Raw genomic sequence first — 22,384 nt, 5'->3', positions numbered from 1 at the left:
TCCCAAGAGAAGAAAATATCATCCTTCTGGGTTTTAATGCCAAGTTTTGTTGTGAGTCCAATGTCTGCAATGGAACGACTGGGAGAAACATGGTGGGAGAAGCAAATGCCGTGCTCTTACTGACAAAGTGTCCTCAGCATGGCCTTAGTCTAACAAATACCTTCTTCTGCCAGAAGGACAAATCTGAAAATACACGGAGGCATCCTAGAGCAAAGCACTGACACCTCCTCGATTATGCCATTGTTCGGGGCAACGACCTAAGTGATACCAAATCAGTCTGTTCGAGGAGGGGACTGATACCTACTGGACAGATCATCAACTTGTTGGAATCCTGTGCTCAGATGACTGGAATCACACACTGTTGTCCCCAGGACTGGTTCAACAGCAAGGATGATGCAACCTGTGAACTCCCAAGAACAAAAACGAGCAGCCTTCTTTGCCTAACAGAGCAACCCTAGGCCGTATAAGAGTCATAAAGTAATAGAATCATAAAGCACAGAATAGGCCCTTCTGCCTATTACATCTGCGCTGGTCAAAAACAACCATCTAATCCCATTTTCCAGCAATTGACCCTTAGCCTTGTATGCCCTGCGATCCTAAGTGCACATCTTTTGTTTAAAATAATTTTTATTGGAATTTTTTGAAAAATATACAGCAACAGAATAATAATAAAAATAATAATAACAATAATAAACACCCCCCAGCACCTGTAACAACGCATGTAACGAACACCCCCCAACCCCCCAAACCCAATAAACAACAAAATAAATTAACAATAAGCAAATTAACTTAAACCATACCCCTCTGAGACCCCCCCTTCCTTCCCCCCCACCAGGGTTGCTGCTGCTGACCTAGTTCCTTATCGTTGAGCCAGAACCTAAAGAACCCTTGTACCAACCCCCTCAGGGCGAATTTGACCCTCTCCAGCTTAATGAATCCCGCCATGTCATTGATGCAGGTCTCCACGCTCGGAGGTCTCGCATCTTTCCACTGCAACAAGATCCTCCGCCGGGCTACTAGGGACGCCAAGGCCAAAACATCGGCCTCTTTCGCATCCTGCACTCCCAGCTCCACCCCAATCCCAAATATCGCGAGTCCCCAGCTTGGCTTGACCCTGGACCCTACCACCCTCAACACCGTCCTCGCCACCCCCTGCCAGAATTCCCCCAGTGCCGGGCATGCCCAAAACATATGGGCATGGTTCGCTGGGCTCCCCGAACACCTAATGCACCTGTCCTCACCCCCAAAAAACTTGCTCATCCTCGTCCCGGACATATGAGCCCTGTGCAGTACCTTGAACTGGATGAGGCTAAGCCTCGCACATGAAGAGGAGGAGTTCACCCTCTCCAGGGCGTTCGCCCATGTCCCTTCCTCAATCTGCTCCCCCAGCTCCACTTCCCACTTAGCCTTCAGCTCCTTTACCGACGCCTCCTCCACCTCCTACATCACCTGGTAGATGTCAGACATCTTCCCATCCCCGACCCACACCCCCGAAAGCACCCTATCCCTTACCCCCGGCGGGGGCATCGAAGGGACCCCCTCCACCTGCCGTCTAGCAAATGCCTTGACCTGAAGGTACCTGAACATATTCCCCGGGGGGGGGACCTCAAACTTCTCCTCCAGTTCACCCAGGCTCGCAAACCTCCCATCAATGAACAGGTCTCCCAACTTCTTAATGCCCGCCCTGTGCCACCCCAGGAGCCCGCCATCAATGTTCCCTGGGACAAACCAGTGGTTCCCCTGCAGGGGGCCTCCACCGAGCCCCCCCCACTTCCCCCCGTGTCGCCTCCACTGCCCCCAAATTTTGAGGGTAGCCGCCACTACCGGGCTCGTAGTGTACCTCTTTGGAGGGAGCGGCAACGGCGCCGTTACCAGTGCCTTCAGGCTCGTGCCTTCGCAGGTCGCCATCTCCAGCCGTTTCCATGCTGCCCCCTCCCCATCCATTACCCACTTGCGTACCATCGAGACATTAGCCGCCCAGTAATACCCAGAGAGGTTGGGCAGCGCCAGCCCCCCTCTATCCCTGCCCCACTCCAAAAAGACCCTCCTCACCCTCGGAGTCCCGTGCACCCAAACAAATCCCAGAATGCTACTGTTCACCCTCCTAAAAAAGGCCCTCGGAATGAAAATGGGGAGGCACTGAAACAAAAACAAAAATCTCGGGAGCACCGTCATTTTAACGGACTGTACTCTACACACCAACGACAGCGGCAGCATGTCCCACCTTTTAAACTCCTCCTCCATCTGCTCCACCAACCTAGTAAAATTAAGCTTGTGCAGAGTCCCCCAACTCCTAGCTACCTGAACCCCCAGGTACCTAAAACTCCTCACTGCCCTCTTTAGCGGGAGCCTACCAATCCCCTCCTCCTGATCTCCCGGGTGTACTATAAACAGCTCACTCTTGCCCAGGTTCAATTTATAGCCCGAGAAACTCCCAAACTCAGCAAGAATCTCCATCACCTCCGGCATTTCCCCCACCGGGTCTGCTACATACAGCAGCAAGTCATCTGCATACAGCGACACTTGGTGCTCCTCCCCACCCCGCACCAGACCCCTCCACCTCCCCGACTCCCTGAGAGCCATGGCAAGAGACTCAATTGCCAACGCAAAAAGCAAGGGGGACAGGGGGCACCCCTGCCTCGTCCCACGGTGGAGCCTGAAGTACTCGGACCTCCTCCCATTTATCGCTACACTCGCCATCGGGGCCTCGTACAGCAACCTCACCCATTTAATAAACCCCACCCCAAACCCGAACCTCTCTAACACCTCCAACAAGTACCCCCACTCAACCCTATCAAAGGCCTTCTCTGCATCCAATGCCCCTAAGTGCACATCTAAATACTTCTTGAATGTTATCCCAGAATGCTACTGTTCATCCTCCTAAAAAAGGCCCTCGGAATGAAAATGGGGAGGCACTGAAACAAAAACAAAAATCTCGGGAATGAAGCGAGCACTTTTCCAGGAGACACATCCGGAGTGAGACTCATCCAGAGTGAGAGATTTAAACTTGGTAATTTGGTGCAGTGAGGTAATTCGGTGCAGAGTGTGAGGAGGTGCTTTTTAACCCTGGTAAGTGACTGGTAAGTAGTCTCTCTTTTTCTTTTCATTGTCTAATTTATTTATTTTTATTTTGAAATTCTAGTTGTTTAAGTTTACCAAGGGTTTAAGACATGCCAGGAGATCCCAGACCCGTGTCATGCTCCTCGTGTGCGATGTGGGAGCTCAGGGACACGTCCACTGTCCCTGGCTCCTTCATGTGCAAGAAGTGTGTTCAGTTGCAGCTCTTGTTAGACCGCTTGACGGCTCTGGAGCTGCGGATGGACTCACTTTGGAGCATCCGCGATGCTGAGGAGGTCGTGGATAGCACGTTTAGCGAGTTGGTCACACCGCAGGTGAAGGTTACTGAGGGAGATAGAAAATGGGTGACCAAAAGAAAGAGCAAGAGTAGGAAGGCAGTGCAGGTGTCCCCTGCGGTCATCTCCCTGCAAAACAGATATACCGCTTTGGATACTGTTGAGGGAGATGGCTCACCAGGGGAAGGCAGCAGCAGCCAGGTTCATGGCACCGTGGCTGGCTCTGCTGCACAGCAGGGCAGGAAGAAAAATGGCAGGGCTATAGTGATAGGGGACTCGATCGTAAGGGGAATAGACAGGCGGTTCTGTGGACGCAATCGAGACTCCAGGATGGTATGTTGCCTCCCTGGTGCAAGGGTCAAGGATGTCTCGGAGCGGCTGCAGGATATTCTGGGGGGGGGAGGGTGAACAGCCAGCTGTCATGGTGCACATAGGCACCAACGATATAGGTAAAAAACGGGATGAGGTCCTACAAGCGGAATTCAGGGAGTTAGGAGTTAAACTAAAAAGTAGGACCTCAAAGGTAGTAATCTCAGGATTGCTACCAGTGCCACGAGCTAGTCAGAGTAGGAATGTCAGGATAGATAGGATGAATGCGTGGCTCGAGAGATGGTGCAAGAGGGAGGGATTCAAATTCCTGGGGCATTGGGATCGGTTCTGGGGGAGGTGGGACCAGTACAAACCGGACGGTCTGCACTTGGGCAGGATTGGAACCGATGTCCTAGGGGGGGTGTTTTCTAGAGCTGTTGGGGAGGGTTTAAACTAATGTGGCAGGGGGATGGGAACCAATGCTGGAAGTTGGAAGGTAGTAAAACAGGGACAGAAACAAAAGGAAGTAAGGGGAAAAGTGCAAGGCAGAGAAGACATAGTCAGAAATCCATAAGGGCGACAGTACAAGGTACAGTGACTGAGGGGAGCACAGTGAATAGGCCCAGTAATAACAAAAGGAATAAAACTGGAGATGTTAAGATTCAAAACAGAGGTAAAAAAACCAACATAAGTGTACTTTACCTGAATGCTCGTAGTATTCGGAATAAAGTAAATGAGTTGGTGGCACAAATCATCGTAAATGACTATGATTTAGTGGCCATTACTGAAACATGGTTAAAGGATGGTCACGACTGGGAGTTAAATATCCGAGGGTATCAAACTATTCGGAAGGACAGAGTGGATGGTAAGGGAGGTGGTGTTGCTCTGTTATTTAAGGATGACATCCGGGCAATAGTAAGGGATGACATCGGTGCTATGGAGGATAAGGTTGAATCCATTTGGGTGGAAATCAGGAATAGTAAGGCGAAAAAGTCACTGATAGGAGTAGTCTATCGGCCACCAAATAGTAACGATATGGTGGGGCAGGCAATAAACAAAGAAATAACTGATGCATGTAGAAATGGTACAGCAGTTATCATGGGGGATTTTAGTCTACATGTCGATTGGTTTAACCAGGTCGGTCAAGGCAACCGTGAGGAGGAGTTTATAGAATGTATCCGCGATAGTTTCCTAGAACAGTATGTAATGGAACCTACGAGGGAACAAGCGGTCCTAGATCTTGTCCTGTGTAATGAGACAGGATTGATTCATGATCTCATAGTTAGGGATCCTCTCGGAAGGAGCGATCACAATATGGTGGAATTTAAAATACAGATGGAGGGTGAGAAAGTAAAATCAAATACTAGTGTTTTGTGTTGAAACAAAGGAGATTACAAGGGGATGAGAGAAGAACTAGCTAAGGTAGACTGGGAGCTAAGACTTTATGGTGGAACAGTTGAGGAACAGTGGAGAACCTTCCAAGCGATTTTTCACAGTGCTCAGCAAAGGTTTATACCAACAAAAAGGAAGGACGGAAGAAAGAGGGAAAATCGACCGTGGATATCTAAGGAAATAAGGGAGAGTATCAAATTGAAGGAAAAAGCATATAAAGTGGCAAAGATTGCTGGGAGATTAGAGGACTGGGAAATCTTTAGGGGGCAACAGAAAGCTACTAAAAAAGCTATAAAGAAGAGTAAGATAGAGTATGAGAGTAAACTTGCTCAGAATATAAAAACAGACAGTAAAAGTTTTTACAAATATATAAGACAAAAAAGAGTGGCTAAGGTAAATATTGGTCCTTTAGAGGATGAGAAGGGAGTTTTAATAATGGGAAATGAGGAAATGGCTGAGGAACTGAACAGGTTTTTTGGGTCGGTCTTCACAGTGGAAGACACAAATAACATGCCAGCGACTGATAGAAATGAGGCTATGACAGGTGAGGACCTTGAGAGGATTGTTATCACTAAGGAGGGAGTGATGGGCAAGCTAATGGGGCTAAAGGTAGAAAAGTCTCCTGGCCCTGATGGAATGCATCCCAGAGTGCTAAAAGAGATGGCTAGGGAAATTGCAGATGCACTAGTGATAATTTACCGAAATTCACTAGACTCTGGGGTGGTCCCGGTGGATTGGAAATTAGCAAACGTGACGCCACTGTTTAAAAAAGGAGGTAGGCAGAAAGCAGGAAATTATAGGCCAGTGAGTTTAACTTCGGTAATAGGGAAGATGCTGGAATCTATCATCAAGGAAGAAATTGCGAGGCATCTGGATAGAAATTGTCCCATTGGGCAGACGCAGCATGGGTTCGTTAAAGGCAGGTCATGCCTAACTAATTTAGTGGAATTTTTTGAGGACATTACCAGTGCAATAGATAACGGGGAGCCGATGGATGTGGTATATCTGGATTTCCAGAAAGCCTTTGACAAGGTGCCACACAAAAGGTTGCTGCATAAGATAAAGATGCATGGCATTATGGGTAAAGTAGTAGCATGGATAGAGGATTGGTTAATTAATAGAAAGCAAAGAGTTGGGATAAATGGGTGTTTCTCTGGTTGGCAATCAGTAGCTAGTGGTGTCCCTCGGGGATCCGTGTTGGGCCCACAATTGTTCACAATTTACATTGATGATTTGGAGTTGGGGACCAAGGGCAATGTGTCCAAGTTTGCAGATGACACTAAGATGAGTGGTAAAGCGAAAAGTGCAGAGGATACTGGAAGTCTGCAGAGGGATTTGGATAGGTTAAGTGAATGGGGTCGGGTCTGGCAGATGGAATACAATGTTGACAAATGTGAGGTTATCCATTTTGGTAGGAATAACAGCAAACGGGATTATTATTTAAACGATAAAATATTAAAGCATGCCGCTGTTCAGAGAGACTTGGGTGTGCTAGTGCATGAGTCACAGAAGGTTGGTTTACAAGTGCAACAGGTGATTAAGAAGGCAAATGGAATTTTGTCCTTCATTGCTAGAGGGATGGAGTTTAAGACTAGGGAGGTTATGTTGCAACTGTATAAGGTGTTAGTGCGGCCACACCTGGAGTATTGTGTTCAGTTTTGGTCTCCTTACTTGAGAAAGGACGTACTGGCACTGGAGGGTGTGCAGAGGAGATTCACTAGGTTAATCCCAGAGCTGAAGGGGTTGGATTATGAGGAGAGGTTGAGTAGACTGGGACTGTACTCGTTGGAATTTAGAAGGATGAGGGGGGATCTTATAGAAACATTTAAAATTATGAAGGGAATAGATAGGATAGATGCGGGCAGGTTGTTTCCACTGGCGGGTGACAGCAGAACTAGGGGACATAGCCTCAAAATAAGGGGAAGTAGATTTAGGACTGAGTTTAGGAGGAACTTCTTCACCCAAAGGGTTGTGAATCTATGGAATTCCTTGCCCAGTGAAGCAGTTGAGGCTCCTTCATTACATGTTTTTAAGGTAAAGATAGATAGTTTTTTGAAGAATAAAGGGATTAAGGGATATGGTGTTCGGGCCGGAAAGTGGAGCTGAGTCCACAAAAGATCAGCCATGATCTAATTGAATGGCGGAGCAGGCTCGAGGGGCCAGATGGCCTACTCCTGCTCCTAGTTCTTATGTTCTTATGTTCTTATGTTATAGAACATAGAACATAGAACGATACAGCGCAGTACAGGCCCTTCGGCCCTCGATGTTGCACCGACATGGAAAAATCTAAAGGCCATCTAACCTACACTATGCCCTTATCATCCATATGCTTATCCAATAAACTTTTAAATGCCCCCAATGTTGGCGAGTTCACTACTGTTGCAGGTAGGGCATTCCACGGCCTCACCACTCTTTGCGTAAAAAACCCACCTCTGACCTCTGTCCTATATCTATTACCCCTCAATTTAAGGCTATGTCCCCTCGTGCTAGCCACCTCCATCCGCGGGAGAAGTCTCTCGCTGTCCACCCTATCTAACCCTCTGATCATTTTGTATGCCTCTCTTAAGTCACCTCTTAACCTTCTTCTCTCTAACGAAAACAACCTCAAGTCCATCAGCCTTTCCTCATAAGATTTTCCCTCCATATCAGGCAACATCCTGGTAAATCTCCTCTGCACCCGTTCCAAAGCTTCCACGTCCTTCCTATAATGAGGCGACCAGAACTGTACGCAATACTCCAAATGCGGCCGTACTAGAGTTTTGTACAACTGCAACATGACCTCATGGCTCCGGAACTCAATCCCTCTACCAATAAAGGCCAACACACCATAGGCCTTCTTCACAACCCTATCAACCTGGGTGGCAACTTTCAGGGATCTATGTACATGGACACCGAGATCCATGTTATGAGGGTCTCTGCCAACACCACCCTTTCAGGCAGCGAATTCCAAACTCCCAGTATCCTCTGGGTAAAAGCTTTCCTCAAATTCCCCCGCTCCCCAATCCTCCTGCCCCTTACCTTAAATCTATGCCTCCCAGTTATTGGCGCCTCCACCAAGGGAAAATGTTTCTTCCTGTCTACTCTTTCTATGCCCCTCATAATATTATACATCTCAATCATGTTCCCCCTCAGCCTCCTCTGCTCCAAGGAAAACAATCGAAGTCTGTCTTCTTAACTGACATTCTCCAGCCCAGGCAACATCCTGGTAAATCTCCTCTGCACCCTTTCCAGTGCTATCACATCCGTCCTGTAATCTGGATTCCAAAACTGCACACAATACTCTAGCTGTGGCTTAACCAATGTTTTATGCAATTCCAGCATAACCTCCCTGCTCTTAAACTCTACGCCTTGGCTAATAAGGCAAGTATACCATATGTCTTCTTAACCATTGTATCCACCTGCTCTGCTACCTTAAGGGACTGGTGAACAAGCACACCAAAATCCCTCTGATCCTCAGTGCCATTTATCATGCATTCCCTTGCCTTGTTTGTCCTCCCAAGTGCATCACCTCCCACTTATCTGAATTGAATTCCATTTGCCACTGATCAGCCCATCTGGCCTGCCCATCTATATGCTCGTCTCATCAAAGGTTATCGTCCTCGCTCTTTACCACCCCATCATTTTTCGTATAATCCGCAGCTTTGCTGATCAGCCCTCCTACATTTATATCTATATCATTTATGTAAACCATAAACTGCAAGGGAACTGCAAGGGCCCCAACACTATCCCTGCGGGACCCCACTGGATACAGGCTTCCAGACACTCCTCGACCATCACCCTCTGCTTCCTGCCACTCAGCCAATTTTGGATCCAATTTGCCAAATTTCCTTGAATCCAATGAGCTCTTACCTTCGCTATCAGTCTCCTATGTGGGACCTTATCGAAAGGCTTGTTGAAGTCCAAGTGGACTATGTCAAATGCATTTATCTCATTGACACACCTGGTCACCTCTTTGAAAAACTCAATCAAATTGATCAGGCAAAAAAAAAAAACATGCCGATTGTTTTTGATTAATTCCTGCCTCTCCAAATACAGATTAATTCTGACTCTCAGAGTTGCTTCCAATACTTTCCCCACCACTGAGGTTAGACTGTAGTTTCCTGGTTTATCCTTTCCTCCCTTCTTGAAAATAGCACCACATTGGATATCCTCCAATCCTCTAGCACCTCTCCTGTGGCCATAGAGGAATTACAATTGTCAGCACCCTTGCTATTTCCAACCTTGCCTCACTCAGGAGCCTGGGAAACATTTCATCTGGCCCTGGAGATTTGTCTACTCTGAGCTGGCCAGGCCGCTCAGAACCTGTCTATGGTAATCTCTTTAAATTTATTACAGTCCTTCTCCCTGATTCTATACCCACACTGTCCCACTCACAAGTGAACACTGACACAAAGTATTCATTTAGAATCCTATTTACATCTTCCGGCTCCACACACAAATTACCACCGTGGTCCTTAATGGGCCCTACTATTTCTCAAGCTATCCTTTTACCCTTAATGTACTTGTATTTTAACTGCCAGTATCCTTTCATATCCCCTTTTGCTCTCTTAATTTCCTGGGCCTTCCCTGCCTGCATCGAACCAATACTGTTCATCAACTCCCTCAGCCCAATCGGGACCCCAAATCCCTGCACCCTCTTCTCCTCAGCTCCCTAACCACCGCCAACGCCTTAGCCACCGTCGATGCCTTAGGACTCAATCAGTCCATCCTCGGATCCAGATCCGTGTTAAAATCACCCATTATCAGCCGGCACATGTCTAAATCTGGGATCTTCCCTAACCCACCTCATAAAGTCCACGTTGCCCCAATTTGGGGCATAAATATTCACCAGGGCTACCTGCATCCCCTCCAGCTTCCCACAGACCATCACATATCTGCCCCCGAGCGGTTATAATGCTACCCAACTCAAAAGCCACTTTCTTATTGACCAGCACTGCCACCCTCCTCGTCTTCATGTTCAACCCCGAGTGCTATGCCCACCCATCCCTTCCTCAGCTTTGTCTGATCGCCCAACTTCAGGTGTGTCTCCTGCAAAAAGACAACATTGGCCTTCAAACGCCTCAAGTGCGCAACAACACGCAACCACTTAACCGGCCCATTCAACCCTCGCACGTTCCAAATAACCAGCCTGTTCGTGGGGACTCCCCCCCCATCCCAATTATCCATAAACCTTCTTCAGCCAGCTCACCACAGTCCACGTCATGCACTCTTCCAAGCCCACCCCAAGATGTGCGCCGCTCTCTCTCCTTTCCCATCTGCGCCACACCAACCACACTCACGTCAGCAATTCTCCCACCACTCTCTCCTGCACCCAAACAAAGAGCCAGCCCATCCCCCCCCCCCCCCCGCACCTTCCTCCTGACAACCCCCATTTCACTAGCTCTCCAAACCCTCCAAACAACATCAAAGAGAAACAAAAGGCATACTCACCATCACTTCCCCGCGTCGTAACCTGCCCCAATCCACCCACCCAATGTGCCCCAAAAGAACTCCACTCCAAAGTTCAATGTCCTCACATTCCCCCCAGTCCATGGTCCTTCATGAAGTCCACTGCCTCCTCTGGCGAAGTCAAAATAAAACTCTTATTTTCAGTGTGTCATCCACAAGCGGGAGGGCACAAAACCCCAAACTTCATCACCTTCTTGTAGCAGGCGTCCTTAATCCAGCCTTCCACTTGGCCAACTCCGTACCCAGGTCCTGGTAAATCCGCAGTTAACTCCCCTTCCAGTTACACTTCTTCATCCATCACTCCTACCTCAGGATCTTCTCCTTATCCAAGAACCAATACAGTTCACCACCATTGCCCTCGGCAGCTCCACGATCTGCACATGGCCCCCTCCCCAGCGGCTTGTGCACTCAATCCACCTCTAGGGACCGGCCGATGGCCCCCTCTCTTATCAGCTCCTCCAACATGCACGCCTCATACTTGCCGGTCTCCGCACCTTCAATTTAGTCCCACAGTCTGCAGGTTTTGCCTCCTGGAGTGATTCTCGAGCTCCTCCAGCATCCCCCTCAGCCTTTTCTGGCTGCTCAACACCATCCCCATCACTGCCTCCAGCGAGGTCAGCCGATCCCAATGCTCCCCCACCAACTCCTCAACCTTTTGAATCACCAGGCCCGGAGCCTCCTGCCTCTGCTCCACCCTCTTGATTGTCGCCCTAAGCGGCTCCACCACCGTGGCTAAATTCTCTGAGGCCTCCTTCCTCTGTTGCTGAAATTTGCCATTGAGGAATTCCACCAGCTACTCCATAGACCACTGGACAAGCGACGCAATCGCCTTGATCTGTGTCATCATCTCCTATGTCGCACCACAGAAACTTTCCTATTCCAGTTGCTGTCTCTTCCTCGTGGCACTCCTCATCCGATGTGCCATACACCAGAGGTGTATTACATTCCCTGGGTACTCAAGCACCCTTTGCCATCAAACACCGCGCGCTTTGGGTGGGGAAGGACCAAAAAAAAAAACACCTTAAGCCGGAGCGACCCACTCCATGGCCACCACCAAAAGTCATTCTGCTAAATACTGATAGCTACTCTAAAAGCAACCATTAATGAGTTAGCAATTCAGGCTTAAAGGAGCACAATGCTTTCCTCCTGTAATCAAATCAGTGAGTTAAAAAGATAACAGTTAATCCTTTTCAGGATGGTTGGTAGGTTTTATTGCGCTTACGTTGAGTAGGTGATCAAAGGCATAATTGAATCCTGATTTGTAATCTGTGACTCCCTTGGCAACCATCTCTTGCACGGCATCTTTCAGAACCTTCTTGTTCCGCACATTGGCTTGAACCAGCTGCTTGAAGCAGGCCACAGGAATAGCTTCATCATTGAACTGCAAAACAGAAAAGGTTGTCACAGCCAGTCAAGTAACAGCATAAACCAAGTGCCCACAATATATACCAATATCAAACCAGCTGGTCGTTCATCAACCAATCGGTTTTAATCCACATGGGTTTTATGATCCGCTATCCCATGAAGCTTGCAAAATACGAGCTCTCCCGATAAGGAGGACCCTTAACCCAGTTCATGTGCCTTTGCATAAATAGAGTCAGGCACCGACTAGAGAAGACCCAGTAGGGAATTACTGGAGCTGTTTATATGGTTAACATGTTAAATAAAAGTAAGTAATGTTTTTCTCTACAACTCGATGTGGACTCCTTTTGTTGCCCTTTACACAATCACAGGTGAATTGTGTTCTCAAAGTCTCAATGCAAACAGTCAAGTGGTCAATGACCAATTGCCACCAGTCAAGAAAACAACAACTTTCATTTATATAATTGCCTGATGGTGCATTAAGGCAGAGAGAACAGACAACTCTAGATGCCGGTGCCCATGCAATATATTCAAAATATTAAAAGTAAAAATATCCATGATACCAGACCTCCATTGTGGAGGGAGAGCCCCTTTTATAGTGTGGACAGCTGTGGCCATTTAGAAGTTGCAAAAGAAGGGGATGGTTTAGAAAGCCAACTGGAGCATCACCCTCCCCGCCCCACACATCCATTCTGCTGCAGAGAGGCAACCTCCTCTCTCTGGCTCTGTTTCAGCTACCACAGGGTTTCCAGTCTAGGTCCCTTAATTGCTTTTATTGGCTATCCGTTGTTTGGAAAACCACTCACTGCTGGGACCTTGCTGGCAAACCAACACGTTAGGCGGAAACAAGAAATTCCAGGCTAGTTTGCCTCTGGTCTCACCATCACCAGCCTTCAAAAATCCAGCCCTCATCACCACAACCGCCAAAGTGAGACAATAGTACTCACATCTCCCAACAGGGGATACCAAACAGACTACAGCAGTTCAAGAAGGTGCTCATCGTCACCTTCTCGAAGGCAGTTCAGGATGGGTAATAAATGCTGGCATAGCCAGTGACACCTACGTCCCAAGAAAGGATTTGAAAATGTTACTGTTGTGATTGGTATTCTATGTCTTGCAAAGGAATCTACCAAACACCTTGACTTGCCCAAACCAGGATCTTTATTGAATCACACGTGGTAAGCTAGCGATCTGTTACAGAGCAAGTTATCATGGAGTTTCTTTGTACTCCTCTGGAACTACACCTAGCACGACTGTTCATCTGTATGTCTCACTACCACCTCCTACAGCCATCTGCTGATGGCCGGATGTGTCCCCACTTATATTGGAGTGTCTGATAACATGGCCATGGTCTTGAGACCGCATGGTGTGTCTGCACCACCACTTACTGGTTGGAGGTCACACACAATCTATCTATGATATTACTTACAGGCATATCACCACAGTTACAACTACCAATGCGAGGCGCAAATACACACAACTGTGAACAACATTGATATGAAATAAACACAGGGAGTGCTGGATAAACTTAGCAGGCTAGCAACATCTGTGGAGAGAGAAACAAAGTTAATGTTTCAAGTCTCTCCCGAATAAGGCACTTTTTCAGACACTTCAGAAAAGTGTCAGCAAACAAAATTCAACACTGAACCACATAAGCTTTTTGAGAAGATGCAAGTTTTAAGGAGCATTTTTGATGGGTAAAGCGAAATAGAAAGGCAGGAATTCAGGGAGGGAATTCCAGTGCTGAGGGTCTAGGCATGGCCACCTATGATGGAGCAGTTAAATTCTGGGATGCTCAAGAGACCAGAATTAGAGGAGCGCTGATATTTAAAATGGAATGGTTGCTTAACCAGGGTCACATTAGATTAGCGAGAATGGGGTACTGGATTAACTAGATTGACATGAATGAGGGAACCATAAACCAAATTTACCGATTGATCCCCAAAAGAAGAAATTACCAACAAGACTTCACGTTTTGTAACTTTCATGTTAACACGAATCAGAAGCAGTGTAATTTAGACAGGAATTAACAGGCAAAAATTTACTTCAAAGAAAAAAGTAACTTTAACCTTTAATATTCAATACAACAAAGTTACATCTTACATAACCTCAAGTACCCATATCACACCCTGCACAAATGTGGCACTAAAGAACTGCACAGCTCCACAATATACTGTCCTTTATTCACTTAGGGTAGGTCAGGAGTTCTATCCAACACAGCTTTCATCTTTGAATTTCACAGGCACGACTACCATCAGCAAGGCACATTTCTACAAACCATCTCTCCCTTGGGTTATGATGGTGTAGCTTTCCAAGTTCCTTTTCAATTGACCAAACAGTAAGACCCTGCTTCTCGCTTTGGTGACTTTTGGAAGACACCCAGCAGTGTTTCCCAGCTATTAGATCTTTTAAGCCAGCTTGCACATTTTCTCTTCTCTCACCAAACACAAAATCTGTCCTCTGTCTGAGTGATTTGTTTCTGCACGCAAGATCGGAGGATCATAATCTCATCAAAGAAACTTGGTGCGTTCCTCGTTCTCTTTCTGTTTGCTTTCCATTTGTGTGCGCATCTGTGCCTTCACCCTCTAGTTCCTCTGCTTGTAGTTCTCCTTTGTGTCTGCAACTCTCCGTTGTTTCTACAGAATAGAACAGTACAGCACAGAACAGGCCCTTCGGCCCTCAATGTTGTGCCGAGCCATGATCACCCTACTCAAACCCACGTATCCACCCTATACCCGTAACCCAACAACCCCCCCCCTTAACCTTACTTTTATTAGGACACTACGGGCAATTTAGCATGGCCAATCCACCTAACCCGCACATCTTTGGACTGTGGGAGGAAACCGGAGCACCCGGAGGAAACCCACGCACACAGGGGGAGGACGTGCAGACTCCACACAGACAGTGACCCAGCCAGGAATCGAACCTGGGACCCTGGAGCTGTGAAGCATTTATGCTAACCACCATGCTACCCTGCTGCCCCCATGCTACCATGCTAGCCACATGGCATCTGATCATAATTTCCTTCTTGTGGTACTGCTTGGTTCTGGGTCAATGATAATTACTATTGATCGCCTTATCATTGATAGAAACTCTTAAATGTCATTTTCAAACATTCCTAAAAATAATTACAAATTCTCATTCTGGGTCGAAAGGTATCACTCACAGTAAACAACCCCACTCACTAATATCTGACACACTCACTGAAACACTTCCACATAATAATATCTGAGACACTCACATAGACTCTCTCTACTCACCAATATCTGACACACTCATATAAACATTCCCCACACAATATCTGACACACACAGACTCTCCACACACCTGACTCACAAATATCTGACACATTTACAGAAACACACCCCACACACTGGTATCTGACACATTCAGAAACACTCCACACCCACTAAATCTGTCACACTCATGGTCACACAGAAACACTCCCCACACATCAATATCTGACACTCACCACACTCTGATATCTGACACTCACAGAAACACAGTCCACACACTGACATCTGACACACTCAGAGATTTTCCCCACACACTGGCATCTTACACAGACAGATTCTCTCCATTCACCAATATCTTAGAAAGACACCCCACTCACCAATATCGAGCGTCGGTAGTGCTCCTGTGAGCTTGTCAGATATCTGTGTTCTCCACATGGTGAGACACCTGCCTGCCATTGGGTTATACCAGCAGTGCTGGAATGAGACCCTTAAATAAGAATTAACTACCCATTTGAGGGCTTCAGTTGACAGCAGGACAGGGAGTCCATCCACGGGCATTCCTGCAATGATCTTAACCGGGGTGAAGTCGAGCAGGTGACTGTGTGGGGCAGCACGGTAGCATAGTGGTTAGCACAATTGCTTCACAGCTCCAGGGTCCCAGGTTCAATTCCCGACTGGGTCACTGTCTGTGCGGAGTCTGCACATTCTCCCCGTGTGTGCGTGGGTTTCCTTCGGGTGCTCCGGTTTCCTCCCACAGTCCAAAGATGTGCGGGTTAGGTGGATTGGCTATGCTAAATTGCCCTTAGTGTCTAAAAAGATTAAGTGGGGGTTGCTGGGTTGCGGGGATAGGGTAGATACATGGGCTTGAGTGGGTTGCTCTTTGTAAGGGCCAGTGCAGACTCAATGGGCCGAATGGTCTCCTTCTGCACTCCCTCTGATTAAATGCTCCCTTTCACCAAACTCACCCTGGAGAAGCCCACTAAATTCCACTCCCAAAACCATTCCCACACATTCAAATCTGAGACACTCACAAAAACATTCCCCAAACACAGACATTTTATAAATGCTTTGAAAAAAAATGATACTTTCTGAATTCTGTGTTTGTAATCCAGGCAGTACACTCTCCCACTGGAATCATTATGAATTATTGGAGTGGTATTGGCTTGGCTACACCTTTGGCCTCTATGCAGCTCTCCAATTTGTTTATCTCAGTTGAGATAATGTCTGTTTGAGATAATGATCCCTTTGCTCTCCAAGATTATGGGAAATGAAGGCAGCAACTTCAAGCTCAGTGGGAAAATGCCTTTCCTGTGAAACATTGACCTTTGACCTCAATTAACTGGCAATTGAAGTGCAGCCAATGGTATGATGATGCTGAGCTGAAGTAATCCTCAGGTCCATCTGCTGTGGATGGCAGAATTGCTGTTGAGGGAGGAAGCAGACAAGCTCATCTGCTGATACATTACAGATTGATTGGTGATGCCTAGGAGGGGGATATTATAAAATGTAATGCTTCTCACCAATTCTGCAGCTGCTGCACACAGACATTGGGACAGCTTTTTAATGCACGATCTTTGACTAAAATCCAGTGCTTGTTAAACTCAAAGTCCACCATGCACAAGGACTTATATATAATTAATTGGTTTATCTACACCAAATGAACTGCAGCGGTTCACAAAGGTGGTTCACCATTGCCTTCTCAAGGGCAATTGAGGATGGGCAACAAATGCTGGCCAGCTGGCAATGTTCACATCCCATGAAACAATAAAAATAAATCATTGCTGTTCCAGAGTAATCAATGGGTATTTGTACTGGAAAGATGACAAAAATTTTCACAGGGACACCAAATACTGTACTACATTGGCTTTGCTATTAGAAATCTGTTCCTGAACGAAGACACATTCCAACAAGGACATACTCCCAGATCGTCAGATAGAATCAGACTAGCTACATCGTAAACATTGGCTCATTGCTGAGTGATGATGAAGCTCAAAGTAAATTCCCTTTTACTTATTTTTCTTGGGATGAGATCAGTTTCCACAAATTCCTAACTCCATGCTACCCTATTATCCAACTCCTTTTTAAATCGAATCTCCTCATTCACCTCAGTGAACAAACCTTAGGTTCAGTGCAGTATTCCTGCCTGGATTTGATTGTTCTGCCAGGATTTGCACTGCACTCCAGCCTGCCCTGGCTTGGAATTCTGGAATGATATCTAGTGGGATACCCACATCTTGTAGGTTTGGTGGCCCACCCAAATCTCTCGTTGTATGGATGCCGGAGCCTATAAAACCTAGTGGCAGAAGTCGTAGGTTTGAGAGATGCTGTTGATACCTTGGCAAATTGTTGCAGTGCATCTTATAGATGGTTACATAGAATGCATCAGTGATGGAGGGAGTGAATATTTCAGGTGGTGGATAAGGTGCCGATCATGCATAGGCTGCTTTCTCCTGGTTGGTGTTGCTCTTCTTGAGTGTTGTTACAGCTGCACTTATCCAGGACAGTGGATAGTACCTCATCACAATCTTGAATTGTGCTTTGAAAGATGGTGAAAAAATTTGGGGTCTGGAAGTGAGGTACTGTATCTAACCCCGTGCTGTACCTGTCCTGGGAGTGTTTAATGGGGACAGTGTAGAGGGAGCTTTACTCTGTACCTAACCCTGTTAATTGTATTCAAGCGACTCATATGCAACAGGCTAAAAGAGGACATTACTGTTGGAGGTGCTTGATATGTAATGTGTATCTCTGCAAATAAAAGCTAATAAGTGAAAAAATATGTTATTTTATTTTTCCTTACTTCATTGCCTGGCTACGTTTTGACAGACAATCTCTTGTTGCAGATGGTCAGTGTCTGGCACTTATGAGGCGTGAATGTTACTTGCCGCTTATCAGCTCAAGACTGGATGTTGTCCAGGTCTTGCTTCATTTTCTGAAGAGTTGTGAGTGGTACTGAAAACTGTGCAGTTATCAGACAGAATTATTTCTGCTGACCTTATGGTGAAGGGAAGGTAATTGATGAAGCAGTTGGTTGGTTGTGCCCATGATTTTTCTTTGAGTATCTCATGCAGTGAAGTCCTGGGGCTGAGATGATTGACCTCCAACAAACACAATTATCTTCCTTTGTGCTAGATATAACTCCTGCCAGTGGAAAATCTTTACCCCAATTCCCTTTAAGTTTCTACTGAGATTCACATTTTACTCCAGGGCTCATTAGTGCAATACTCAGTCAAAAGCTGCCTTGATGCCCAAGCATAATAAGCGGAAAACTGGCCAGGTCACTCAGCCTCAATGTACACAATGAATTTGATTATGACAAAGACAGCAAAGTCATCCTCACTAAGATCTGCATGCCCATCCAGTAATGGTCATGTTTCTTGTCTTCTTAGCATCCGAGGTACGTATGGAGCTAAGCCTATGGCCTGATACCAGTGAGTGGGGGCTTTACTCTGTATCTAACCTTGTGCTGTACCTCTCCTGGGAGTGTTTGATTGGGACAGTGTAGAGGGAGCTTTGCTCATTGGGTGTGATCTACCAGCCCATTGCGCTGGAAAAGCAGTATAGCGCTGTTGGTAGATGCCAGGAGACCCCTCTTCATGAAACTACTCGGGTCGCCTTGCCTCACAGGAACTAATGCGATCTTGTTATACGTTGTAATCTGAATCCCACCCATTGTGGGCAAAATCGCTATTTTGCAAATCTGCAGATAAGAGTGCGACAGCTAGTCTCACTCTAATATGTACTTTTCTAATCTGACCAAAGCGTTGGGATCTAACCCCTTCACCTCAGAGACTTCGGGCAAGTGCCATTCAGTGCTTGTCTCCCAAATGGGGACCAAATCGAACGGCACTTGTGGTGATCTTCCAGGGGATGAAAGGGCCCCAGGTTCTTGCACTCTGGGCAGGGTGGCACACTTGCACTGCTGGTGCCACCTAGACACCTTGACACTGCCAGCCTGGCACACTGGCAGCGGCAAGGTGCTAGGCTGGCATTTTTGCAGCAGCGGAAATCAAGCCCTGGGGTACCCTGTACGTGTGAGGTGGGGAGGGGCATGACCCCCTTATAAGTGATTTTGGGCTATGGGGTGGTTTGCCGTTTGTGTCAGGGGGTTGCGAGATCGGGACGCCATTTAAAAATACATTCCAGTCACTTCCTACACTGCGGAGCTCTGCCGAGCGGAGCTCCTCAGTGCTGGAAACAGGACTAAGTGCGGCCTTGGTGGGGCACTCCCCACTGAGGCCCCAAATTTAAACAGAGTTGAGAGTGATAGCGTGTAGTTTCTCGGCCTCTCGAGCGGCGGGAAATACCCGGCTAAATGCTCTCATCACAGGGCCCTGTTCCAATTTGGTTAGATCACGCACTGCATCTAGCCCTGTGCTGTACCTGTCCTGGGAGTGTTTGAGGACAGTGTGAGGGAGCTTTACTCTGTACCCAATTCTGACAGTGCAGAGCAGGCTTACAAAGAACAAAGAAAAGATACAGCACAGGAACAGGCCCTTCGGCCCTACAAGCCTGTATCGGCCATGATACCAACCTTGGCCAAAATCCTCAGCATTTCCTAGTGCCATATCCCTCTTTACCCATCCTATCCATGCATTTGTCGAGATGTCTTTTGAATGCCCTTAATGTTTCTGCTTCCACAACCTCCCCTGGCAAGGTATTCCAGGCACTCATCACCCTCTGTAAAAAAACTGCCTCGCACATCTCCTCTAAACTTTGCCCCACAGACCTTAAACCTATGCCCCTTTGTGACTGACCCCTCCACCCTGGGAAAGGGTGCTTGCCCATCCACTCTATTCATGCCGCTCATAATCTTGTAGACCTCTATCAGGTCGCTCCTCAACCTCCGTCGTTCTAATTTTCGCCGGGGATGGGGGGGGCCAAATTTCAGAAACAAAAGTTTTGGCACAACGTTTAATGTGAATTTCAGGAAAAAAATCTGAGGTATGAACTTAAAGAACTTGCTGAGCCAATAAAGAAGACCATTAAAATGGTGTGAGAGGGTTAGAATGTTTGGGCGAGATCCTCCGGCTGCTCATGCTGGCTGGATTTTCCAGTCGTGCCAATGGCGCACCCCCACCATGGGTTTCCCAGTGGCACGGTGTGGATTCAATGGGAAATCCATTAACAGTGGCAGGGCCAGAAGATCCTGCCGACGAGAAACACACCACGGTGAGGGCAGAGAAACTCACCCTGTGTGTCGGCTCACTCGCAGTCTCAGGATACTCACTCATTCATCCTCACCCACTGTGAAAGTGGGTGTGAGAGCGTGTTGATGTGTAGGACTGAGAGTGAATGAGAATCCTAAGACTGGGAGTGAGCCAGGCCTGCACACACACTTTCCTCTTTCTCGTATACACTCTCCTCTCTCAAAGACACACACACTCCCCTTACACACATGCACACTCTCATACTCACACACAAACACTACTCCCACCCCCCCTACTTTACATCTCTCCAGCCCAGCTCAGGGTCCCCCGGACCTAACCCCATTCTGGGTCCGCTACACCTGCTCCTGTGCCCTTGGCTCTGCTCCTGGCTCCCCACTCACACTCATGACCCCCTGGTTCTGCTCCTGGCTTCCCATTCATATTCCTGTTCCCCTGGCTCTGTTCCTGGCTTCCCATTCATATTCCTGTTCCCCTGGCTCTGTTCCTGGCTTCCCATTCATATTCCTGTCCCTCTGGCTCTGCTCCTTGCTTCCCATTCATATTCCTGTTCCCCAGGCTCAGCTCCTGGCTTCCCATTCATATTCCTGTTCCCCTGGTTCTGCTCCTGGCTTCCCATTCATATTCCTGTTCACCTGGCTCTGTTCCTGGCTCCCCATTCATATTCCTGTTCCCCTGGCTCTGCTTCTGGCTTCCCATTCATATTCCTGTTCCCCTGGTTCTGCTTTGGCTCCCCACTCACACTCCTGTTCCCCTGGCTCTGCTCCTGGCTCCCCATTCATATTCCTGTTCCCCTGGCTCTGCTCCTGGCTCCCCATTCACATTCCTGTTCCCCTGGTTCTGCTCTTGCTCCCGGCTCCAAAACGTACCTTGAAAACCTACCTTCCCACTGCTTGCTGATCCAATCACAGGCTGGTTTCTCCCTTCATTTGCTACTGATAGGCTCACTGGTGAAATTAGAAGGTGTGAGGAGCAGGGTTCAAAGATGTATCTGGGCACATGCTCTTTAACACCTTCCTACACCCTCAAAAGAGAGCTTTACTTTTCTGTGACCTTTAATTAATTAGTGGCTGATGCTTTGTGTCACAGCTGCTCTGGTGTGGCAGGGTGGAGTTGGTAGAGAAAAAGAACAATGTAAGATAAAAGGGAGTCCTGGCTGGTGAGATTGGAGAAGGAGTGGCAGGGTCGGGGTACGGTTTAGTGTAGGAAAAGAAACAGTAGAAAGTTAGGCGATCCCAATATCAAAGTTACACTGGCTGGAGAAATTGGAAACGAGAGGGGGAGAAACAGCATGCTGGAGGTATAATGATATGTATACTTGTAGATAACTAAAGGGTTAATTATAACACCTAACTGTAATACTACCACTAGAGAGCACCACTAGATTCCACTACAAGTATCAGCTCCCTGAGGACCTTAGTCTCCATCAACCCAGGAGTGACTCGACAGCAGTAGTGTATGATAGATAGATCACAACATAGTTAGCACGTGTAGTTTTGAAACAGTTAATACATTAATATTTAAGTTCTTGATTACTAGTGATAGTTCTGTAGAGTGTCAAACTCAATTATAATTCATCGTTACTTAATAAATTAGTTTGCTTTAAGTTGACGACTCGTGGTTTCTTCAGGATCACACACATCAGACCTTCTGGATATACATCAACTAGTAACGATACATATTACTGAACCCAGTAATATAACATGGTACCAGGGTAGCGACAGAAACTACCTAGAATAGTAGAATAAAATTAGAAAAAAAGTAAAAAATTTTGCAGCTATTCAGCAACAGAAGCATCATCTTCCGACAAAACTTCGATGATTCCCAGCTTGATGGACAGAACACAAGCTCCTCGACACCTCAGGATCACCGGTAATTTAAATGTAAACTGGCGTTTGTTTAAGCAACAATTTCAGCTTTACTTCGAAGCTTCAGACTTAACTAATGCCACAGATGCTTGGAAAATTGCTCTGTTATTAACTATGTCTGGTCCACATGCAATAGAGATCTACAATTTATTTCAGTGCACAGTGGGTCAAGACAAAACAAAGTTTGATGTAATCCTTGAAAATTTTGATAGCCAATGTAAAATTCAAACCAATGAAACATTTGACCGCTA

At 47.0% G+C, this 22,384-nt stretch overlaps 1 protein-coding gene across 1 annotated transcript in view; it reads right to left on the bottom strand.

Annotated features, from left to right (window-relative positions):
• The window catches only part of LOC119973771 (voltage-dependent calcium channel subunit alpha-2/delta-2-like), a 979,537-nt gene that overhangs the window by 358,969 nt on the left and 598,184 nt on the right, over positions 1-22,384 (bottom strand). Inside the window, exon 8 of the mRNA XM_038812195.1 lies at positions 11,725-11,883. Within this exon, the coding sequence (XP_038668123.1) occupies positions 11,725-11,883 (159 nt within the window). The remainder of the gene's footprint in view (positions 1-11,724; positions 11,884-22,384) is intronic.

This window comes from Scyliorhinus canicula, chromosome 11, assembly GCF_902713615.1.
Source record: "Scyliorhinus canicula chromosome 11, sScyCan1.1, whole genome shotgun sequence".
Lineage (NCBI taxonomy): Eukaryota > Metazoa > Chordata > Chondrichthyes > Carcharhiniformes > Scyliorhinidae > Scyliorhinus > Scyliorhinus canicula.
The sequence above is the reverse complement of the archived record's forward strand: the minus strand, read 5'-3'. Positions and strand labels throughout refer to the sequence as shown.